This window comes from Tenebrio molitor, chromosome 4 (assembly GCF_963966145.1).
Source record: "Tenebrio molitor chromosome 4, icTenMoli1.1, whole genome shotgun sequence".
NCBI lineage: Eukaryota > Metazoa > Arthropoda > Insecta > Coleoptera > Tenebrionidae > Tenebrio > Tenebrio molitor.
The window spans coordinates 24,408,406-24,434,457 of record NC_091049.1 but is presented as its reverse complement, the minus strand read 5'-3'; the positions used below and the strand labels follow the sequence as shown (position 1 = coordinate 24,434,457).

General features: G+C 34.9%; 1 protein-coding gene across 11 annotated transcripts in view; it reads left to right on the top strand.

The window, feature by feature from the left end:
* The first annotated feature begins 1,954 nt into the window (after positions 1 to 1,954).
* LOC138127825 (uncharacterized) overlaps positions 1,955 to 26,052 on the top strand; it is a 41,984-nt gene continuing 17,886 nt past the window's right edge. The window contains exons 1-7 of one of the 11 annotated variants that reach the window (XR_011158442.1): positions 1,955 to 2,006; positions 9,110 to 9,709; positions 9,796 to 9,985; positions 10,037 to 10,333; positions 15,542 to 18,551; positions 21,632 to 21,890; positions 22,031 to 22,273. Coding sequence is in view for 7 of the 11 variants with exons in the window: in XM_069043899.1 (XP_068900000.1) it covers positions 10,280 to 10,333; positions 21,632 to 21,890 (313 nt within the window). In the remaining 4 variants the exon portion in view is untranslated. Of the gene's footprint in view, positions 2,007 to 2,092; positions 2,116 to 9,109; positions 9,710 to 9,795; positions 9,986 to 10,036; positions 10,334 to 15,541; positions 18,552 to 20,609; positions 21,891 to 21,997; positions 22,274 to 26,052 lie in introns of those variants that run through there. The other 10 variants (XR_011158441.1, XM_069043897.1, XR_011158439.1 and 7 more) reach the window with 10 other exon arrangements.

Below are 26,052 nucleotides of genomic sequence, written 5' to 3'. Positions count from 1 at the left end.
TGATAATTTTTCCAATATTTCTAGAATTTTCTTAATAACCCCGATAATATTGAGTGGTTACAATTTGAATTTTGTTAGAACCAGACGGAATTTACGTAATTTGTCGTTGGGTCATAAATCTAAATTTGTGACTGTACAATAAAAATTCTGCAACAAAAAACAAAGAGAACTAAAATGAAACAAAACTTACATTATTTTAATAAGTTAAATTGGGAATGAAATGCTTATTAGCAAGGGCTAAGAGCTTGACCTTTGGAATAACATGCACTTGCAATCCTGTTAATATCACTTTAACAATTGTTCTACTGTGACCCTAAATGGGCCAGTCACTTTTCCGGGCTCAGGTTTTTGTTCGGGAGCTTTGGGGTGGGTTCACAATGGGCGCCAGGCAACTAAATGATGGAGTCACTGATGTCCTTGGCCAGTTGCCGGAACAAAGGCTTCGAGTTCTTGACACAATTATTATCAAAAAAAAAAAAAACAGATTTGAATGAAAAATAATATCACGTTCTTTAATAAAGTTGGAAAGTAATTAAGTATAATTATTCAAATAAAAAAAATTTGAATAGAGTATTATCAATTAATCATATTTACAAAAAAATTATTAAAAAATTATAAGAACAGATTTTCTCTTACAAGCCCCAATGACGGGCATTAACTAAAATTAATAATTATATATCCTGAGGGTAATCAGTAAGCTTGATGAAACAATTGGCGATATAAAGCAAAGGAATTATGTCGTGAACTGGTGCTATTTAAAAAAATTTAGAGAATTGAGTTTTTCGGAGTTCGGAAAAAATAGGACTGGCAAAACTGGCGAGAACGGCAGAAACGGTAGAAACAGTAAAACCTCTGGAACTCCGAAAAACTTCGACAATTTCGAAAAACGTCGGTCACCTCCGAAAATTTCGGCAACCTCGGAAAACCTCTAACGAACGTCGTTAGTAACAAGAATAAGAACAATTATATAATTACCTTTCTACTAAAAAGGGGCGACCTAATGATTTCTTCGGAGACGGTAATCGGTATCGAAATTTTTTGGTGCGACCACGGCACGCCTGGTCCGCTTCGCGGTCATCAACGCAAAGATGTCGTTTCCGCTTCGTGCAGTTTTTTCGCAACCCCCGGTCATTTTCAGTTCTGCGTGGCGCAAGACGATCGGCACTTATTCCCTTTTTCGATAAGCCATTCCGATTTTCGAATGCGCGGCGCATCGAATGAAGGCACTTCCGCAGTACTATTCGTGCGCTCTGACTTGTCAAAAGAACTATTATGGCGCCGGTTTGTTGTGTCAGGTCAGTAATCGTTGGTCTTCGCAGGGTCGAGAAGAAAGAAGAGACAGACAGAATAGATGTAGTTTGGAAAGGAAGAAGATAACACATTGCCGTAACGTTACCCGTAATTGAGAAAAGATTGAGCGAGAGAAGAAGAAGAAGAAAAAGGCAATGGGGTACGAGAGAACGATGGATCGCAGCCAGACGATCCAAAGACGTGAGGCCGTCTTAGCCTTACACGGGGGGCAAAAACGTGTTCCTTCAGCCGCCCCGTGACTGGCACGGTGTAACCGAAAATTTGAATTTGTTGCCCGCAATCAACCGGAATGAAGCGCGCCACCCAAAATGTCACGGAAGGTGGGTGCGTCGCGTCGTTGCGTTTTTTTAATGCTCCTATGCTAACTCCGGTTGGTCGAGTAGCGATGTTACAGTCCCGACGCAAGCGCTTGTAGAACCTCTCGTGGTGTTTTATAATGCTACAAAAGAAACTGTGAAATAAATTATATTGTTGGCAAATTTAATACGTCAAATCTTGTTAAACAATTGCTCACTTCTTAATTTTCGAACAGTTTCTGGATTATTAAAAAATTAAAAAAATATATTATCATGATTGCAAAGTAATCCACAAGAATTAGGGATAGATAACAAATTGAAATATATATAAAGCAATACTGGTATTATAAAATTTCAGTTAGTACGTTGTGCTCAGACCTGTGACTAAAGTAGAATTTTGTAAGTGCATATTTGTGTAAAAGCGGCACCAACTCGGTATCTCGAGAGTACCGAGGTTTTGATTATTTAGTGTGCTTTTTTTTGTAAATTCCTGTATATTTTAATATAGGTACTGGGTTACTTTTATACACGACCTTCTAAATAGTCGAGACTCTTGGCTCTCTCCGACCTGTTCATTTGAGCAAAATACCATTTAGTTGTAAGCCGTTTGGCGCTAGCGAACGGGTGATTTGAGTTCGGAACCACGCGGTTTGAAACTTGGCTTTCTGTCACTGTGTTGTCAGCTGTTACTTTGACGGATAAAGACATGATTACTACGTTTTAATGTAGGCACCGTGTTACACTTTAGTAATTTTCGGCCAGAAGGTGTATTTTTGTAAGAACTGTTTTCAAAATGTAAATTGCAGATTACAGCTTTATCAGGTAGTTTCGTATCTATTAAATACAATCATATATGCAAGTCCTATTACTGATTAAAAGATTTTTGAAATCCCTACCTGAGCAAGTATTTAAACTTTCAAGCTAGCGATTCCGTAGAATATTGTCTGAAGGCAATTCATTGAATGTTTTTGTCTTTTTACAATCCTTACACGTCTCCAGACAACATTTTACATGCCATCTTTTTGACATTTAACGTTTCGCGCCAATTTCAGCTCCTGTAAAGTAGCGCCAAACGGCGAACGCGGAAAACTGGCAAATGAATAGGCCGGAGCGTCGTCTGCGCTGATCGTAATAACAAGTCGTGCCAATCGCTCAAAACTCTGCGTCCGGAAAAAAGTCAAAATATCGGTAGATGTCACCACCTCGCGCGTTATGGGAAACTGTAATAGTATTACAGAAATTACAGAAGGAAAAATTTATTCAAATTGTCAAAATTTAAATGTCTAGCTGTTTCTAGCGAATACAAATTGATATCACAAAATGATTTGCATTATTGGTCATTGAAGTTCTTATTGTATTTGTTATTTTGACAATCAATGACAATTGATACTTATTTGAGTTTCAAACCCTTTTTATGTCTAGCTGTTTCTCGCGAACACAAATTAATATTACAAAATGATTTGCACCGATTATGATTGAAGTTCTTATTGTATTTATTGTTATTTTGATAATCAATGACGAATTAACGGTTGACATTTATTCTAGTTGTAAACCTTCCGTAGTTATTACAGTTTCCATTCATTCGCGATCCAACTGATCCAAGTGCCTCTGGTGGCCATTTCACATCGAATGGCACGACTTGTTATTATCGGCGCGGACGACGGGCCGGAGAGCATATAATTATTCAAATAAACATATATTTAGAGTAGGCATAGGCGACATTCTAATTCTGTTAACAGTGTAAAGTAATTTTTGTAGGTAACCAATTAATCTCCGGAGTTAAACAGGTTACATAGTAAGCTTTTTCCCAATTTCATATTGTCATATTCCGTGGAGGGGGAATAGGAAGAATCACGGCCTCCTAGATTCATAAGAGACTCGTCTCTTATCCGGCCTGCCGCATTCGTAGTTCTAGGCATTATTTTTGTTTTATAGGGTGCGCCACAATACGGGGCTTATGTGTTGTACTGGTTGCCTGCCTTGCAGGAAATTATTGTTTTATAGACGTGTTTTCAACATTTTTCAACAGTTTTAACGCACACATACATCTGACACTTTTTCAAAATCTCAAATCAAAAAGATCTTTTATGAACGGTAAATTTAATTTCAACAATTTTCTTTTTTATATATTTTTTTATTTGTCTGTGAGTGCAACTTACAAAAATTTACAATGACAGGAAGTTCCAATTTTTAAATAAGTGTCTCACTCACATTTTACCATGAACAGGACAATGAATTAGTGTATTTCCCGAAAGATTGAGGCCAAGATATTCTTAAAAACAAAATTTATATTTTCCTTTGGAATGCTTGGTAGAATTTCTACTATTATTGAAATTATTGTAAATTGTATAGTTTGCGAACGAGAAATTGGAATTTTAGCTTCTTCACTTGCGATGGGTAGATTGTAAAGATTATAATAATGAAGATTTACGATAGTGTAAGTTTATCTACCTGCTAGTTACTAAAAAGGGATGCCAAATATCGGCAAAATGCAGATTGTTTGTCCCTCCTGGAATGAACTGCTCATAGCCGTAAATCTTCATTATTATCTATAATGTTTAACCTTCCCAAAACCCATTGCAAGTGAAGAAGCTAAAATTCCAATTTCTCATTCCCAAACTATACTAGACCCACAAATTGATCATTGGGGTAAATTAGCCTTCCTCTATCTTAGTAATAAATTAATTCCAGTAAAGGGATTTTCTTTTTCGAATTTGAATCTTGTAAATGTGACAAGCAATAATCACATCCATGGACTGCCTCCGTTACTTTCATAATTAAGTAGCCACATAAAAAAGCTGTTGCCGCCGTCTCAAGTTGAAAATTGGTTCTTGGCAAATAAGTAAAGGAAGACAATTTTTCTAGTTTTTCCAGAGAACTATCTTGCAAGGTGACTGAAATATTTACATTGGTCCTTAAATTTTGGAATCTTAGTAACATTTTACTACTTGCATATTCTGCGGCACTCATGATATTACCAGTATGATCTCTCAGTCCTATCTTCTATGCTGCATTTAAAGTGATATCATTGGGTAGATTATGATAAGAAATGTTAACTTTATGTCGTGAACTAATACAACATTTTTTCTTTGTTTGTGGCATTTTTTAAAGTTTCGATTGCACTTAGTTTTTCAAATTGACAATTTATTATACAAAATGTCATTATTCATACGTATTTTTAGTTGCATATACTAATATATGGGTCACATTAAAGTCGCTAGATGGACATACTATACGGGAAATTTTCAAAAACAGACATTTATCGAATGCGACAGGCCGGATAAGAGACGAGTCTCTTATAAATCAAGGAGGCCGTGGGAAGAATGTACTACAAAAATTAAAAATATTTTCTAACCTAATTTTATTTCATTAAAATGTCAGACGTTTCTTGTGTCATTTTCTACGCTGGAAAAATGTTGCAAACAATTGAATTTCCATAGGTTGCTCTAAATATAAATTTATTTGATATAAGATATAATGCGCTTCGTGCCCAAATATTATTGCAAAAATTATGAGACAGAAAACATATCGCTGTCTTGCTTCTTGAGAACATAGAGAAGTACGCTTGCGTTGCAAAAGCCAATCATAGTACCCCATCCGTCGACTAAATTCGGATTCGAATATTCGACATAAATACACGAAATTAATTTTATTCCGAAATCAATAAGTTTATGTGTATTAGGTTTTCTTTTTCTATACTTATATAACTTTATTATATTTTTAAAAACCTATCTGCGTTTTTCTGACCATATTTTTTTTACAACTTTTATTCATTTTGAAACAATTTTTTATTTTCAGTGTTGTTTGTGAGAAGTGTAGGTAAATATAAAAAAAAAATTTCAATTGTAATTACATACTAACATACCGGGTGTATTATGAAAAATCTTTGGTGCTGTAACTTCCTTATTTTGTATCCGATTTTAATAAATGGTACGTCAAACAAAATCGTTTTAGAAACACTATAGCCCGACATGCTATGATTTTTTTTGACATTATATTTTTTGACAGACCGCAGCTGACTTTGTTTTTTTAAGTTGCATTGTATATTTTTTTTATCTTTATTGCGATAGATGTTTATCTTCTGAATACACAAACATTAAAATAAAAAATCAAAAATTTGTTTTTAATAAAAAAAATAGAATTTCCAAAAATCAAGTAACCTTAATTTACTATAGCAAATGTTCGAAATTACCTCCATTCTCTCTAAGGCACATTCGACACCTTCCACTGACGCCCATTGCGGGGTTTAATAAAAATTCTGGTAGTATTTGTTCACAAACTGCTACGATTCTTCTTATTAAATCATCTCTGTTATCGGCCGGAGTCAAATATGTATACATTGTCTTGAATGTCCATAGTTGTTTTAGTCACTTTGCAAAATTAGAATGCACTTTCATTACTGTTTAATGTGACTGCTTGATTAAAAAAAAATAAATTATTTTTTTATTTCTACTTTTTGTTTCTATGCATGAGCATGGTTGTTTACATTTTCATATTCAAAATAACAATCTCTATAAAACTGAGCAAAAAAAGTTAATAGTACCATTTGAAAAAAAAATTGACTCTCATTTGTCAAAAACAGAACCCAAGAACAAATATTGGATCAATTCAAATTATAGCCCATTTAAAACGATTTTGTTTGACACATCATTTATTGAAATCGTATGAAAAATAAGGAAGTTACAGCACGAATGTTTTTTAATAATTCGGCGTGATTTTTTTTTTCTAACACTAATATCTTATACTGTTTCTATGGTGCATTTGAGCACTTATGTTTCTTATAAAATACGCTTTTCTCTATAAGACACGTCGTCAATAGCAACGTATCTTATAGAGTCATAAAATACGCTCACACATATTATTTAAGTAACATTTTATTCATCATTTTTACAGTAATTACACAGGCCTGCAAAACAAAACTTTTTAATCGATGTTTTGATTTTGATAACTGATTTTGTATAACATTGGAGCCCTGATTACAAAAATACAATTCATTTTTTTGTATCACGTCAGGTTTTTTCACAATTAACAAAAAAAAATTAAGCAATTTATTTAGGAAAATAAGATGTTTATAATAATTCTTGGTTAATAATCTAACTAAATTTTTTATTCCTTATGAGAATGGCATCTTTAACGCTTTGTGAGGAAACTTCTTTTAATTGATTGCCTGCTGTATTTTTTTTTTTGGGTACATCGCGCTGTAACATCCAGCAAAAGTCTACCATCATTGATACGCTCCATCTTCCTTGATATCACCTCTCCATTTATTTTATATCTTGGTCAAGATGTTCCCCTTGTTCCTCGCTGACAGCACCAAGATTTTTAGGAAAAAGATTTAAGTGCGAAAAGGGGAAATTCACTTTCAAACTCATATTACATCCCAAGATGTGAACATTTTTAAACATGATTCTTACAATATTTTCGTAGTATTCATCTTTGTGATTTCCAAGCAATTTTTCTATGACGTTCTTAAATGCCGTCCAGGCATTCCTTTCAACAACATTCATAGAATTTTGAAAATCATACCTTTGTACAAAGATCTTATTTGAGGTCCTAACCTCTTTTCATTTGGCATTGGAGAGATCTGGTAACTTTGTACATTAATACTTGAAACATTGTCAATTTTTATCAAGAGACTTTACAATTTGCTTCATCAAACAAAGTTTGATATGCATTGGTGGTACCTAATACTACTTTTTTAGGATACAACTAAATTATTTTTTATTATTGCTTCCCGGTACAAGTCTAGTTCTTAAAGGCCACTTCTTTTGAGTCCAATGCTTGCCTCGTGCCCGGCAGCCCCACTCGCAAATAAAACATGGAAATTTTGAATATCCATATTGTTGTCCGATATTACAATATCGAAATTTTGAAATAATTCATTCATTATAGGTGAACATTTCAATTTTAAGAAAAAAGGATTTGTGAAAAAACTAGACGTGATAGCGCAAAACCAAAATCATTTTCGTAATCAGGGGGTCGAAATTGTTCAAAAACTGTCAATTTTATGCAAACATCGAAATCAGTGCAGGCTTGTGTTATCACAAAAGTGAAAAGTATAATTATTATTGAATTGGAACTGCCACATTAGCTTCGTGCTCTTGTTCCTAACATCTTCTTCTTTAACTTCTGCTGTTTCATCCAATACAAGTGCCCGGCTATCGAAAACTGGCAATCTTTACATTTTCTTCAAATGATTCTTGCCGTAGTGTGAATTAACTTTTAATGAAGTTCTACACACTTACCCCATATCAAGAAAAGCCAAAATGACATCTTCCGTTACCTCCGTGATTTTGTTGTTTTGTTTGTTCCGGCTTTGAAACGAAACATACACCTTTTCGTATGCACTTTTAGACTTCATTGGTAACAAATTGCCCCTTTTTTCTTATTTCTTCTGGAACGTTTTGGCACATTTCAACGATGAAAATTGTTTTTTTCCAAATTTGTTGATATTATTACCATAGTACCCACGGCAACCTTCGCATTTTGTGTATTGTGACGCCCCTCGAATAATTTCTGAATTTATTAAAATTTCTGATAAGATGTTAGTGTTAGAAAAAATCTTGAAGACAACGCGTGTTTTATAGTTTAAAAATCTCGGTCTATTAAATATTCGCTCCCTGCGGTCGCTCTGATTTAAACTACGACCTCGATTTTTAAATCGTCTATAAAACACTTGTTGTCTTAATAGCTATAAACTATGTCAAAATACCGGAATGCCGCCCAAACCGCTCATACTCATACGCATTTGTGAGCAGTCTCAATGAGTGAGATGACACTTGTGTTTTGTTTCACTTTGATGGCAAGACTTTACTTGGGTGCATCATTAAAATATGATGTATATATTTTTTTTAAGAAAATGTGTAATATAAACTGGGCAAAAATGAATAGCGAATTCCACAATTTTTCTTGGAAAGCAAAGTAATTGCCCCAATCCTTCCACGTATTCTTAAAAACACTAGATAAATTTAAAATGTTGCAGGTACATTTCATTACAAATTTTAAACTGTATTTATAAAAAACCAAAAAAAGGAAAAATTCCCTCTTCATTTTTGCCTATTTTATTAGCTGATTTTATTAATTAATTTATTATGTTGTGACTTGCGTTCAACTGTATGTTAACTGTAAGTATACGAACATGAATGTTGTAGGTATGCTACATTCTCTGACAGTTGCGACACACCACGCCAGTAGAAGTTACCTACTGTATTTTTGTTCGGGTACTCACACAATATTTGCTGGTGGTTCCTCCGTTGAATTCACATTTATTATTTAGGTTATTTACACAAATTTTATTGGTAGTTTCCAATTCAATACATAATGGTTCATGATATTTGTTCCGAGATTAAACATACGCATTAATGATTGCTTTACCTTTAACGTGTTAACTATAGAAAGTTGAAGTAAACGAGGTTTATCAGAACTAAAACTATCGATGTGTCTTAGCGAAGTAGCAGTATCATATGGTACGAGTAGGTATTTCAGAATTTACTTTTTTTCAGGTTATCATGATGTTCCCTTTGGTGTGCTTTTCCTTTATCTTAATGCAATATGCAGGAGGAGAGGTAATCACATTGCAAAAAGGGAAAGAAGTTTATTGCGCAACGAAATATCGCGCGTTCAAATGAAATCCTGGGCTGGGAAGGCGTTGGAAAAATTGTTGTGCTTTTTTAAAGCGTAGATTAACTGGAGCATGTTGATAGCTAACCTAAAATTTAGAGCCAAAAATTTTTTCTTTTTTTTTTCTTGGCAATGTTTTACATCAAAACTAGAATAACGTAACGATAAGGGCACCATTTGCTGAAGAAAAACATGTTCAATTATGTACCGATTAAACATAAACAAATATCATTCGTGTCAAACCGCGGGAAATTCAAACTTTACACTGTTCTAAACGGTTTAATTTTTCCAACGCCTACTCAGCCCAGGATTTTATTTGAACGCGCGATATAATAAACCAGTTTATCTGTCCCCGCCAATCATTGAAGAATCTAAAGATCTTCCTAAATATTTGAAAATGGACACTTGGAATGATGATGATTGGAAGATCAAGAACTCAAACCATTTTACTGAAACTGCTGTGACTGATAAAAGATGGGAAGGTAAGCACTAGTTTTTTTTCTTATTACTTAATTTATTTGTGTGACATTGAAGATGACCACAATTTACAATATCTTAAAATTTTCAGATTTTAAAACTAATAGAACAAACTATTTGCGATTTGATAAGGCAATGTCGATCTCCTTATCAGTATACCCATCAGCTGAAATTGAAATATTTTTTAGCGATGAAGAAAAATTTGATTACAGAATATTACAGTTACCCAATGACAGATGGACATGTTACATAAAAACAATGTTATCCAATTAAAAAATAATGTAATTTTTATAAGAACAAATGGAGATCAATTCAATAGAGTTAATTTTTAGATGACTTTATGTGGTCAGATAAAATAACAACTGGGAAAGCAACCACTTTAACGTTGCCAGCTGGACAAACTTGTGTGATGTTTTATGTAGCCTTATGCAAAAAATGCATTCCTGAACTGGGTCGCACTTTTAAATCAAATCATAAAAAGGGAGATTTTTTTAACTCTTCGCAATCCTACTACCTGGAAGTTGAAGGTGAAACTGGAATTAGTTTCGTTAAATCAAGAACAGACGGTGTTGATTATGGGGAATGGGAAATCGATATTAGAGATTGTCCCGTTATTAAAAACAATACAAGTAGGTAACATTTAATTTATATTTTTCGTCATTTAAATCTAATCGGAATTTAATAAATAATTATTTTTTCTATAATTGATTCAAAAAATTGATATTCACGCATAGTTATCCGTATGTGAAGTGGGTCATTTTCTTACGTGTATTTTTTTTTACATTGTTAGTACTGCAGTAAATATAGAAACAATACATAAAAGTGTGTGAAATGCGATATCACGCACATGACTATTTCTGTTTTTCATTTCACGCACTGTTTTTTATTAGTTACCTAGGCACATGGTCACTGGTTGATATACGTCAGATTTCCTTCAAAAATTTGAATTTTAAAATTAAGTTTTGTAATGATTTGAATACATTACTTTTTCCGCCAAATATTCGAACCTGCGCAAAACGGTAACAAATGTGGTCGTGATCGTCATCGAATCGGAGGAGCCCTACGTTGTGATTTTCTTTTGGCGGAAAAGGTTCGGAATGCAAACGATGAGGGTTCCAGTTGGAAGAGTGCCGCAAATAAAACACACATGTGAGGGACTCAAAATACCTTTTATTAAAAATGCCTGTAATAACTTTGATGAAAAAGAAATTGAAACGAATACCAAGAACAGAAATTAAGTTTAACGAAATACGAGAAATTAACTAGTTGAGTACATCACAAAGCTAAACGACCAGATGAATGCATCAATATTTAAAATAACAGAAAAAACGGGCACATGACAGACAAAATGACAGTTAAAGCTTGCAAAACAAGTAAACAAATTATAAGGCAGTTATTACAGACAGGGACGGATGAAAAACCCTCTTCAAAAACCGTATCCCAGGTATTACTCATATTTCACAATTAGATTAATGACAAAAACAATGGTTATTTGAAACTACGCGGTCAAGGTACGCCAACGGGAGCTTAGAGCTGGAGGTAACAAACTTTCGGCCGCGAGGGGACTCAGAAAAATCTGAATCGTCTTGAAAGCAGCGACATTTATAGGTACTCGAGGTATCGCGTGTCGGACTACTGTGTACCGACCAATTCCGAGTGATATAAGCGTTCGGGGTTGTACGATGAGCTTCTCAGAGTCGCATAGAGCAGAACTTGTTCCACCTTCCCCAACCAACCGTTTACCGACAAACTCCCGAGATCCCTATAACTGCGACGGGGACTTCACGTCAGCTTCTCAGAGTCGCATACAGCAGAACTTGTACCACCTCCGTTATACGGTTCTACATAACCGTCGCCCCCACGGAAATTTGACTAAAGAATCCCCCGACCTCCTGAATGTCACCTAGACCCCATGTGATCGTACTTACAACATTTTAACTTTAACTTTTCCGAAATCTAGCGACAACACAAGGAAAAAAAAACAACAACCGAGTTTAATTCAATCGAACAAAGCGTAACATTAAACGCTGAGAAAATCCGGCAAAACAAAGCGCAACATTAAACAATGATAAAATAAGCAAAACAAAGCGCAACATTGAACAATGATCGAATAAAAGAGGACTAAGCGCAAAGTTAAATAATGATAAATAAAAACCACTTTAAATGGCCCAAATATCAGTAAACATAAATCACGAATGCAATAATCGCTGGTAAGGTTAAACAAAAAGAAAATGGCGGGTCGAGAGCCGTTAGAAAATGTTAGTGGAAAAAAACAAAATGGACGCACGCGGTTCGGACGACGGCTTCTAATTTTCGAAATTACCAGATTGCTAAAAAAATGAACCTCCCGGGGGAAAGATAACGCTTAAAATTAACAAATGGGCGCTTCATAAAAAAAACAGCATGTAACAAAATGAAATCTACAACATACCCTTACCACGTGGTCCTGGTCCCAAAACAAAACACAAAAAAGCAACTAAAGTGGAATAAATTACCCAGGTGAATTAAAAAAACGTCGAATTCCTCACGGGGACACAAATATCTACTCGGAACGGTAGTGTAATTGTTCAGATTTAACTTACAAATTTGAGAAACTTGGATCGCTCTTCGCAAGGTGTGTTCGTTCCGAAAAACTAAACAAAAGTGACCTACCCCCTTCAACCGCCCGCGCGAGCCCGTTTTATCCCCGCTATATTTCCGCTTTTCAACAGCGTCGCCAACTCGCCAAGATTACCAACCCCATCCCTTAGTACCGAGTCTAGCCGCTAGTACTATGGCGCGCTCTCGTGGCGGTACCGGTAATAAAATTTAAATTTTAAACTGGGTCACTACAGTTTTGAAAGCAATTATGAGTATAGAAAAAATATTGTTTCTATTTCGTGTGAAAAGATGTTTTTTGTGCATTCAAATACTTTACTGCCTCGACCTGCGTCTCGGCTTAAAAGACCTTTTCATGCACAAAAAACACTCTCTTCACGCACTTAATATAAAAATAAATATTTTAATTTAAGATAAGACTGTGGGAAAAAATAATAGACATTTCACTATTCGGAAGACAAAAGATACTTTATAGACCTTTTTGTTCGACACTGTCAGAATTTGAGAATTTTCTCCTGTGTGAACGGATTTTGATAAATTTGACAACTTGTCAAAACGAAACGTCAAGCTAATTTTAAAGATTTTCTGCGATTTAGAGCCTTTGGGGGCTCGTCGAACAAAAAAACGTTGTATTCAACTCGTTCTTGTGTAATTTGGGCTTTTTTTGGCACACGAACTCGTTAAATAAACTACTATTATTTAATTTTTTATTTTCGATAAGAAGTAGAATTTCTCTCCCTAGGTTAATAATAATTTTCATTATTAATCAAGGTCAACAATGAACAGCCGTCACTTAGCAACGAAAGATTTTCGTTGATTTCATTGATTAACGTTGACGATTTTCATAGCAACCGTTGAAAAATAAGAACTCGAATCGTCGCATCAGACAATAGTATATTATTCACCAAGGTGAAGAAGTTCATGATTATAGCCAGAGCGCCAAGATTAGAGCCCGAGGCGTGCCGAGGGTTCTAAGGCGCGAAGGCTATAAGGGAATTCTTCACCGTGGTTTATATACTATTTTTTTCACTACTAGATACGTTGGGCAGGGGACGATGGCGCCGCTATGACCAGCTATAATCCGGGGTCTCTCAAACTACCTGTAATCCACAGGTACGATTGCGCCGGCACTAAATTTAATCCCTTAACGGGAAGGGTAATTAGGAAGGTATACTCGAAATGTTTTGGATATGAATTGTCAAACTCAAGGTCGCTTAAAACTTATGATTGAACTGTACATTAGTGAGATCTGTCATAAATTCCAATAACCTTATTGGCGCGCCTAGTTACTTTTGCTGGTAGTGCCAACTTAACGACAAGTCCCCAATCCACATCCATAACGTTCGACTGTAGCTATTTGCAAATAAAGTAGGGGTAGTTGGGAATATTCGGACAGCGTTTTACTAAAATCATTAGTCTCGTCCAACAATATTCAAGTGATCGCTGGAACAAACGCTACAATGGAGAAGATGCTTAGTGAACGTGGCAAGATTCTTGTAATTTTCGAAAATTTTAAATTTCGAAATTGTGGAAGCACGGAAAAAGCTGTAGTTTGTATATATTACAAACATCGTTGGGGCCCACCATTGGGTAGTATCAAATTGCAGCGGCGGTCAAGTCTTAATCTTTTAGGGGAAGCAGGTACTGATTTCCAAATAAGTAAATAGCAGTGCTTGTCATTTTACCCCACAGGGAGTGGGCAGGTAGACGATTATAAATAATAACTATCCCTTACCTGGGACTTTTAAAGGAACTAATTAATCATCTGCAAAGTCTGCAATTTTCGGAAAAGAGAATAGTAACGGGAAACAAAATTTTCTTCGAAATCATTGGAAGGTAAATTATATTTTTATATTTGTGAACAGTAAATAATTGTTTAAAAAAATTTGTACAGTGTGAAAACGTACCGTCCGCGTAAATTTTTGACGATGTTGACAAAAATTTCAAATTTTTCTGGCAAGAAAAAATTATAATGTTTTTCTTATGTCATTCACCTGAAGAAAATCCTGATTTCGATTCGTTTTAATTTGAATCGATTCAAGAGCATCATGTACACCTTTGATACATCTGCGTAATGAACTGAGAAGTGCAGTGTTACTTGAAAATTTCTAAATGATAAGCCGACCCCTTATTAAGATTATAAGCGCTGCAGTTTACATCAGGTTATTAAGACCCAAACTAACCGCGCGCCGCAATTTAGTACTTAAGATTTTAAAACCTTCGATCCTCGCTGCAATTTGACATCGCCACCACCATTACCTACTACCTGTATTTTATTGAGGGGCTTACAGAATCAGGGGTGCAGCGCAATCGTGCCCAGGTATTAACAACCACTTGGCTCGCCTCGGCGCAATCGTACCATCAGCTTAAGACGGGCAGGTAATACCGGCGCAATCGTCCTATACCGGATACGTTAAAACCCTTTTCGATAATAATTATTAATCAAATAATTTTGTCTGATGCGACGATCTGAGTTCTCATTTTTCAACGGTTGCTATGAAAATCATCTACGTTAACCAATGAAATCATCGAAAATCTTTCGTTGCTAAGTGACGGCTGTTCATTATTGATCTTGGTTAATAATGAAAATTATTATTAACCTAGGGAGAGAAATTCTATTTCTGGGGTCGGTTCGAGAGTCAATAATGACGTCTTCTGAGACTGGTAGTGAAAAAAATAATTTGATTAATAATTATTATCAGAAAAGGTTTTAACGTATCTAGTAGTGAAAAAAATAGTATATAAACCACGGTGAAGAATTCCCTTATAGTCTTCGCGCCTTAGAACCCTCGGCACGCCTCGGGCTCTAATCTTGGCGCTCTGGCTATAATCATGAACTTCTTCACCTTGGTGTATAATATACTATTTATTATTTGCAATATTTTTACATATTATACTTATTGTAGAATATACATATTGTTATTTGATTTTACATGTACTCGTATTATCAGTTTAAGAATCGAAAATGAGTTCAACCCTTAATTGATAGTTGTAGTAAAAGTTTCTAATTATGTATATAAAGGTGTTTTTCTAAATTTGGCATCGAAATTGGTGTTGGAGAGTCGGTTGTGAACGCACCACTCGTGTAAAACGTAAGATTTAAACAGCTGATCCGTTTTCCGTAACCCGTAGGTATAGTTCATTCAGAATCGACTCTTCAACACCAACTTCAACGCCAACTTCAACGCCAAATTTTAAAAATCGTCCTTTATTTAGAATCATTGTAACAATAGCGTTAGTTTTGTAATTAGTGGAATGCTTCCAAGAACAAATCCATCAACTTTCTTGGGGGTGAGACTTGAGAGGGTTCGGTTTGACTTTCCAGGCGTTCGTCCAAATGGTGATATCTTGCAGGTAATCCAGGAGTATCCTGCCTGCTACCACCGGGTTCTTCTGGCTTGTCCACACAGGGGTAGCGTCGACAAACAGTCTGGTCCGGGAGTCATCTGTAACGGAAAAATCTCTACAGTATACTAAAGAAAGGGAAAAAGGATGCCACCCTGAGGCAATCCTGCTTGAAGAGCAGTCTGGGGATCGAAATGGGTTTTTACCGGAACGTGATCGGAGGTGACGGTTGTTCCTATACTGCAATGGGGGTTTAAAATGAGGATGAGGTTTTCTGTTGCAAGGATGTGGTCGGAGATGAAACAATCTGCTGGGACTACTCAGTTGTTTCTCTGAGGATTTCCGGAGTGTGTATGGAGCGCATAAGAACCTAATAACAAACATGAGTCATATGTTTGGGTAGAGGAGGTTGTTTTCAATTCAGTTGTGTTTTACAATAGGCTTACAATACTTAAACACTTTGTCGTTTCCTTAATTAATCATATCTATAAAATGACGCAGATATAATAAATCCGCATTTAAAAATGATAAATATTTTCGATAATAGTATATTATGAGATTAGTTGGTAATGTAAGGGATTATGGCATGAGAGAATGAGATGAAATATAGATATCTTCACTAATGCCATAATCCCGCATTATAAACGACTTTCATTTTGTCGCTATTTTGTCGTCGAACTTGTGTTTTAAGAAGATTCAACTTTAAAAATAATTCAAGTTCGTTCCATTAAAAAATTATGATTTGAAAACAATCCTTGAACGATCTCATGTAGTTACGTTGAACGCTTATTTCCATAGAATCCGCTACGACATGAGTGATAATTTGTAACGCCTGCTCTGGTGTATTTTCTTTTTATCACTTTTTAAATATTTACAGTATGTCTCCGGGTTGTGTTTACAACAGGAAAATAGTATATAATATCATAGAGAGTAGAAGTGAGTCTTTTTGTGCCGAGCCCAGCGATAACTGGGCGAAGCACAAAAAGACCTTCTACTCTAAATGATATATACTATTTTATTTTCAAGCGGATCACAAAAAAAATTGGACATGAACTCATTTTTTTCCTCCAGTTACATTAAATTATTAGGTGTCCAGAAAGTTCTGAGCGTTTTTCTGGTACATATTTTGTTTCACGATATAAAATAAATGTAAAACCAATTGGTAATTTTTGTTAGTTTTTTAAAATATGAAGTACACTTGTCCATAAACAATTTGACGTTTCTCAGTTAAATAATTTTTTTCCCTACCGGTTAGAAATGTAGACTGTGGATACCTCATTTGAGGTGAGAAATATTTATGGTAAAACTATACCAAAATACAAATGTCAAAAGTGAAACAAGTTATTGATAAATGAAAGCCAATTCAATGAAGCAAGTTGTAAAGCCGAGATTCTATACTGAAATTAAAGTTTAAGATATATAAATAAATGTTAAATAGATTACTTTACCCTGTTTATATCAAATTTTCGAACAAACGTCAAATCTTCAAATGCGATGACAAGTTAATTAAACAAATAATCCAGCCTACTATTAAATTCTCAAAATTTTCGTTTTAATTAGGAATATAACCATCTTTTTTGACTTTTTTCAAAGAAGTTGTGCCGGTAGGGAAAAACTAGTATTCAAACCTTGTTAAGAAAGTGCCCTTGCAGACCTTGGGCACTTACAAACCTCGCCTACGGCTCGGTTTATAATCTTTGCCTGCGGTCTGCAAGAAAGCATTTTCTTGGTTTGAAATATACTATTCAATTGGTTACATTCTGGTAATTGATTGTTTACATGGGAAAAAACGAAATCGTAATTTAATGTTGTATGAGTTTAAATGTGGACATTCAGCGGCAGCAGCCACAAGAAATATATGCAGAATTAAAGGTGCCGGGACGGTAAAAGAGTCTACTTGTCCGCGATGGTTTGCGAAATTTCTAAATGGGGAAGAAGGTCGTAAAGATCGGAATCGTTCGAGACGAAAGAGTCCATCTTCTATCGTCGTGGAATTGAGCTTTTGGAACTTTTGGAAGTCATTGACAATAACGGCGAATATTTAGTTTAATTGTTGTGTAATTTTTTTCAGTAATAGATATTTATAATAAAAAAATTTTTTTTTTTTTTTATTTATTTTTATCTATTTTTCTAAAAAACGCTCAGAACTTTCTCGACAGCCTAATACAATTTTTAAATTTTAAGGCAACAGTAATTCCTACTTCCCTTGTAATATTATTGGTACTTACTTAAAATTTTCATAATATTAGTTAAGTCTACAACATTACCTAAATTATCTGATGTACCTTCAACAAATTTCCAGGTAAAACTTTCCCAAAATTGTGAATGATCGCGATTTGTAATTTTTAGTATCCTGAACGTATTTATTTCGTATCGTATCTAACTTTTTGGGTTCTGTACAATAGGTTTACAGGCAATGTTGTAAAAGTATTAAGTTCCCGTTGCGCTGCTTGACCTGCACAGCTTTGTCGGGCTCTACTGCTTGTACAGCGAGGGTTGTTTATACATAGTGTTGTGATCGACCCACAAAGTTAAATACGGATAATTCCGAGCGGGGTGTTTTCGTCGTAGTCGACATATTCGGGAACGAGCGGGTTTGGATGTATAGCCGCATTCTCAAAGAATTCCGTGCAACATCGTGCAGGAATGATGATTGGAAGATTTACCTCCCAATGGAGTTGTGTGGTTCTGACTGACAAACCAGGGTGAGTTGAATGGCCCATGGAGGAATTTATTTGCAGGACTTGCAGTTTCTGTCGATAAAACGACTTACACCCAATAATAGACCTAAACAAAACTTTTTCATTTTTTGGAAAAAATATCAAATTTTTGAAGAGCTGTATCTTGGAAACTACTTGACGCATTGAGCTCGAATTGCAGCGAATTTAATCTAGTTTTAGAAAGGTAAGTTCAACTCTTTATATAAGACTTACACCTTAGGAGATATTCAGCAAAAACTAAAAATAGTGAGAACATTTTCTCTGTTTTTTTTTTTGCTACTACGCAGCGCGCATAAGTCTTCCGAAGTTGCAAATTTGGTGTTTTACTCTTAGCTGAGGTCCAAACAACATTTATAACTCGCTTCAAAACAACAAATTATTACACTTACAAATTCGACGTTTTAGGGAAAATCATGAAAATCAATAAACAGTATTTGTTTTCTTCTCATGGTTACCTACTAGTTGATTACTAGATGACAAAAAACATGACAGTACATAATAAAATTTGTCAAGAAATGTATTTCAAATTATTGTGGGTTGGATTTGTGCTATTTTAATTCAAAATTGCAAAAAATAGCGTATTATATACGTAGTAAGTAAAATTAGTGTTTTTTTCACACGTCGTATTGTCCAAACTTACGACTAGTGAAAAAAACACATTCATTTTACTACTTATATTATAATATACTATTGTGAAACTGTTTTCGGTGTTACAAATTGCTCATTGTGAGACCGAAGTAGAAAAAGTATTTTTAGGTAGAGATAATTCTCAGCTTACAGCGTTGTCTTTTTTACATTTTCAAATTGCGTATATTTCCTAAATTCCGACTCCTAGACGGGATTAAAAAAAATATATTTTCACAGCACTACCATATCTCTAAACGACATACTTTCAAGGAAATGCGGTACTTTTGGGACCCGATATATCAGGTGTAAGCGTTAACGTAACCAATTAAGCACTTAATTAATTTCTGTTAAAATCAGAATAATTAAATTAATAAAGTTGATGTTAGCATCTTTCAGACTGAGTGAAACATCATATTCAGGATGACAGTTCCTGATACAAAAACTGGCATAAAGCAAACTTTCATTGTCACCAGTGTCACCAATCCAGATCTTGTAAGATTATACCGCAAATATGCAGCTACGAGTATGTTGTAAGTGTGACAATAAATTATTTCTAAAAGTTCTGATTTGTGTCAAATATTAAAATGACGTCGTTTTGGGTACGCGAAGTGCTCAGTTCTCAATTACGTCATAAATGCCAACTGCGGCAGAAAATTATTTTTTCCAACATCGCTTATGAAAATGATACTTTCATCACTCAATTTAGTGAGGAAAATAGGCGTTTGCATCACTAATGAGGAAAATGGAGAAAGTAAACTCACTAGTGAGGAAAGTTTATTTAACAATCTACTACATTAACAATCTACTACCTACTAAAAAAAAAAAAAAAATTATTAATATAAACATTCAAAACACTGTTATTTGCATTAATTGAAACTCCAGAAAGTTAAGGATATTACGGTTTGTGAACAAGAACGAAAGAATAGGGATCATAATCGATACACATGTGTAATTCCATTCATTTTCAGCCAAATCAATACAGAATGGAAGTAAAAAAAAGTAAAACCATTGAAATTAAATAAAATTAAATTTAAATTGAATTAAATAATTTTTGATTTAATTTCAAATAATCGGTATTTGGTCCTCGTACCCGTATAACTTCTCTAATACGACGAATTAAGTTGTCAATCTCTTCCTGGGGGATCTGTTGCCACAAAATAGGGAACAAGTCTCTCAATTCCCGAATATTCTCTGGATAAGGCAAATATTCTGCGAGAGTGTTTCCAAGGTCTCAGGCGGGTTCAATGGGGTTGAAGTCCGGGGATCGTGCAGGTAGCTGAAAATGTTGAATTTCCTGCAAATCTAAGGTTTCCAAAACCAATCGTATCCTGTGCAGACGAGCGTTACTATTCACCTATCCAGAATATCCTTAACTTTTTTGGAGCAGTGTACTATGTGCTCATTTCGCACACGGTTGCACACAAAATAATTTGATCCACTACGTCAACAACGCCAACTAAGATGGACACTCATTTATAATAATCCTGTAAGAATTGTTATCTTTAGAATTTAATCTTTTAATCGGTAATATTGTTGTAGAATATAGATAATTCAAAAATATTTTGTGGAGGGGGCAGTTTATGACTAAGCTACAAATTCTAGATTCGGTCCAGTTCTCAGCTGTCATTTAGAATTAGAACATTTTCTGCACCAAAAAAGTGTTAAACATATTGAGTAATATATATCAAATGTTGTTCGCTCGAAAGGTAAGTCCTTATACACACAGGTACTATGTAATGTTTTTAGAATATTTTATGGCACGAGTTGTATTGTTCCAAAGAAAGTGTCAAATTATTCTATTAAGTTCCAAGTAGTGTAATCCACTATGGAAATACACGAGTGAGGAATTATCGAGATGCGGATTCTCCCTAATATTCACATGTGTCGCGAACGGGGGGGTTGATTTCTTCCATCAGGTATTCCTAAACAACTTCGTTTGGATAGAAGAGCGATATTCAGTCAAAACTTTCCGAGAACCTAAAGAAACATAATGTTATACCGAGACAAATTTTTGGCGCCAGGAATAAACCCGTAAAATAGAGATAGACGTATTAGGCATTCACGATCTTTTTGGAACCGAGTTGGCTATGATTTTTTCTTTTCCTGTTGGACTAACTGATTCAGTGATGCAACGGATGCAATTTTTTTTTTCCTGTCAGTGTCTGTTCGACATTTTCTTGCCACCGCATTGCCATATTTATTATTTTAATATTCGTAAGAAAGTAAATGATTTATTAAGTGTGTAAAAATAATTTTAATTTCTGTCAAAGAAAAATCAAAATTGCCAAAATAATTTTGTTACGACAAAAAAAATCCATTATTAAAATATTTCCAATTTAAAAAGGACAAACCAGATGCGGCAACAATGTACTTATTCAGAAAATATAACCTTAAACTGAAAACAACCTAACCTAACACAAAAAGTGTCAACTTCCTTTAGGGAATATAGTTATCACCGAGGTACTGCCAACAAAATCACTAGATGGTCATAGCCAACTCGGCCCCAAAAAGATCGTGAATGCCTAATAGTATCTAGATAAGACACCTTTTAATCTTTTTCTTTGTACGTAAGAGTGGAAAATAATTAAAATTACACTGTTGCTCCACACACTGTCTTAATAATGTAAAATTTTTTAGTTCCAAATTATACACATATATCTACATTTTTTATTGCACAAATATGTATGCGGGGATATCGTTACTCTACAAAAAGAAAATGAAATTTGTTGTATAACGGAAACTAGTGATTATCCGATCTTCATTGATCCCCCAGCAGAAACGATAAATAACGAGCCAGTGAACTTTTTAATGCAAGACAATTGGGACAATGCTAACTGGCTTCTAAAAGACGTAAGCAATTTTAGCAACGGTGCTGTTACAGATAAAAGATGGGAAGGTGAGTTACTTGAAAATGTTGTTTTAACATTTTATGTTCCTTACAATTTGTTAATAATAATGTTAATATAATTAAACTGTCACAATACTAATATTTTGAATTGTTAGACCGAAACACATTCATAGTTATTTGGGTATCAGGGCCAAAAAGGGCATCTTTTTCGCCCGAGTCTGGGTTTTCTAGCCAAGGCGGAGCAGAGGCTTGAAAACAGACGAGGACAAAAGACACTTTTTGGCCGAGGTGCATATTACATTTTTTAGGCGATCGCACGAACTACGAAGCAAAAGACATCATTGGAAAAATTACAAATTTATTTTGTATCTACTTTTTTCAAATACGTAAATACATACATACATACAATACAAATACAATTGTTAATACAATTTTTTATTAGTATTTTTTATCAGCTTTATCAACAAAACAAGAAATTTACTATTTGCAAAACAATTACCTACTTATTTACATAATTTATGGAGACAGAACAATTACTGCGTTCATCATCTGCGATTTCCGGCGGCGTATTGGACATTTCTTCATCACGCTGTTACTATCGATTATACAGGCTGTGTCAGAATTCCACCGACAAACGTTCAGGGCTGATTCTATGATCATATATAAGCCTAAAACTCTTAATACATATAGGGTAAAAAATGCTTACTTTGCGAGATAATCGACAAAAAACGTAAAAACAATTACGATCTGAATCCCTGTATGAACGTTCATTTTCTTATTATGCACCAAATAAGCACCAGAAATAAACCATACAACTTTTTCGGACAAATAAAATACTTTGATTAAATGTACTCGTAATTGTCAAATTTTAATTTGTTTTCAGTCGGTGTACTCGGTTTTGTCAGTTTCGTTGTTAACTTACTAAACAAGCAGCAGATGGCGCCACGGTCCAGGGTCGGCAAGGTTGGTAGAACTGACTAATTTGTATAATAGGTTGCCTCGTTGAAAATTGCGGGGCGGGGGGAAAAGTAACTCGTGACGTAAAATCAACCCAGAAATTTTGGGTGTTCGAAACCCAAGGTTTATAAGCTCCGTGGAGTTTATTGGGTGGCTTTTTAGGCTTTATTCTAACGAGGGAGCACCTAATGCATGATCGACAGACTCTGTCGTAAAAGTTTAGTACACTGTGACGTCACGAGTAACTTTTGCGAGGGGAAAAAAATCAGACTGTTGCTTTAAATGGCAACGAGGCAACCTATTATACAAATTAGTCAATTCTACCAACCTTGAGGGTCGGAAAAGTGCGACCGAAAAAATAGGGACGAAAAAGAGTTACTTTTCATCTGCTCGGGAGTATTTAAAATTACCTTTTTCATTAAGGGTGCTTAAATAGTTATTTTTGTTACAAGTACCTAAAACATTGTTTTTGTGAACGAATCGTTGCTGTTTCCGGACGAGGCGACAGCCGAGTCTGGAATAGCAGATGAGTCCGCAAAAACGTTTTAGGTACGTGCGACAAACAACATTTTTTGGTAATAGCTCTCCAAACCTTTCACATGACTTTTCATTACGAAATTTCTATTGCGATCACGGTAAAGTTGTTCAAAAAAGAGCAACCGTAAATAAAAACTTGTAGCTTAGCCATAGCAACAAGTTTGTTTTGTTTATTTATTAATTCTGTCATTAAAAAAATACCAGAAAAGTTTTTAAAATGCTTCAAAATCCTGAAGATATTTCTGAAAAGGCAAAAGAAATTGAACTGGGTTTACTTCCAGCAAAATTGCGTGCCAGGTATTATAAAGAATATGATACATTTAACCGCTGGAAAGAAAATAACGGGGTAGTGCTTGTAAACGAAGATGCGTTACTATATTATCTCCATGAAAAAGTAAGTAATTTTTAAATACGTTGAGACTAAAACCTTCTTTACTTGCTCATGTAATAATGGGCCCGACAGAATTAAAATCTAACCCACACTACATTTCCGAAAAAAGCTGTCTACTGAAATTAAAATGTCCGGCTTTTTTCGAAAATGTATTATAGGTTGCATTTTTTATTCTATGGGGCTCATTATCACTCGACAGTCATGGTCATCGATTGTCGTAGCAATTTTTTGGGAATAAATCCGGAAAAGACTCATTTTACGGATTCAAATGAATCCGTAAAATGGCAATTTTGGAGCGCGTGTACCAAAAAATGTTTTTTTTGGCCTCCCAATCTGGGAAGGTAAAGGGAGCTGCGATTTCCCGAACAATGTCAAAAATTTCTAGTGGAGTGTGGGAAAAATCTGGTGGAGTACGGGAAAAATGTGCGGACACCATTCACTTTTATTCTTTTCATTTCTTATTCATACGTTACTTTAATTTACTGTAAAAAACACATTTCCCTGTATAATTTTTCCGATAAATGCGTTTGTTTAATTTATATCGACCAATAAATAATCATAATCGTAACAGGGAAAATGCAACCTATTGGGTTGGCAGCTGTATATGTCAAAAAGTTTGACAATTGTTATTTCATAAATCTGCAAAATTGCACAATAAAACAAAACCACAGAAGTTGATATATGGTTTTGTGTACCTACTTTATCCAGTACTAGCTGTTAGTGCTAAAGTGCGACTGGAAAATAAAAATATACTGTAACCTTTCTACTTCCTTGACTTTTCCTCGATGATTTTTTTTCTCCCTCAGTTGGTGTATTGTTGGTTGCCGCATTCCCTCGGATGTTATTTTTGCGGAAAAATACGAAACAAAAATAATGAGAAAAGAAATATTTATGGATCCTACGTTGTGTTTTATTGTTCATTTTGTTGAATTAGGTTCTAACGAGAGGCCGTACCTTTGGAAGGTTTTTCCAAATAGAATTAAAACGATTGAGCACACTTCACTTAAATTTTATTTAACAAATAATCGAGTGTGGTGGTGTTTGGTCCCAACAAATTATAGAAATAAATAAATGAATTTAATAGCAGAAGTTGGTGGAAATTTGACCCAATGAAATTTGACTCTCTGCCCACGAATTGAGATCTGACTCATGAATAAATTACTAAGCTGGGCAAATATATGAGTTTGTAGCGCGAACAGCATTATACGAGTTTGAGATGCGAACTATGTGATCCGATTTAGATTTCAATTATTTCCCCAATTAAATTTAACCCGACGCGATGCCCTGGAATCTCATAGATCATCCCGGTCTACTCCGGTGGTCGAAAATAAAAGGGAAAAAAGGTTCTAACAGGGCCAAAGGGTACCTCTCTTCACGTGTCAGCTGGCCTAGTTTGGTCGCTGGCCCCCTTGGGGGTGACGCGTCTAATTTTGTGCTCTTACGCCGGACCACAGCTTATTGAGTGCGACGGACACTGGCGGTAGCTTCCCGAACTCGAGAATCCAAGACATAAATAATGAATGGAAATGTTTTATAATAATTGCATACTGGTTCCCCTTGAGAAGAGCACGTTTCCCCAATCGGTAAATACAAGAAGATCACATACTTCGCGATAAAGAAATTAATATAAGATTCTAAAGAGTCACGTGGTCATCAAAAGCTCAAAGAAAATAATATAATCTTTACTTTAGAACGATAAAGAACTAAATGCTGTTTGACTAATTAAATCGCGACTACAAATAATGTACAAGAATTAGAGAAATAATTTACCTTGTGAATGTAAAGAACGTGGTCACAAAATGGCTGCTGGAAGTACTGAACGTACCTCCGGCTACTTTGGAGATCAAACCCCGAGTGAATCAAAAAAGCCTTGTTTCCCGTCCCGCAATCGGTTTTATCATTTCTGGCGCACCCCACTTTCGCAACCCCTACTTGACCAAAGTGACCAATCAGCTCGGATCTACTTTACGCCGACCGCGACACCCTTTCGATATCTCTAGAACTTTTGAAATTACAGTCTCCGTTTTCCACCATTAATTTAAATGTTTAAATTTAGACTTTTGTTAGGACCAGACCGAATGTACATAATTTGTTGTTGAATTAGAACTCTGAAAAAGAACACTAAATTACTGACTCTATACAATAATAAACCTCAAGATCAAGAAACAAACACAATTAAAAATGGAACAATTAGAATTAAACAGGAACACTGAATTACCGACTCTATACAGTAATAAAAATCAGCACCAAGAATTAAACAGAATAAAAATGAAACAAACATAATAAACATGAAACGAACAGAATTAAAACAGTACAAATTAACCT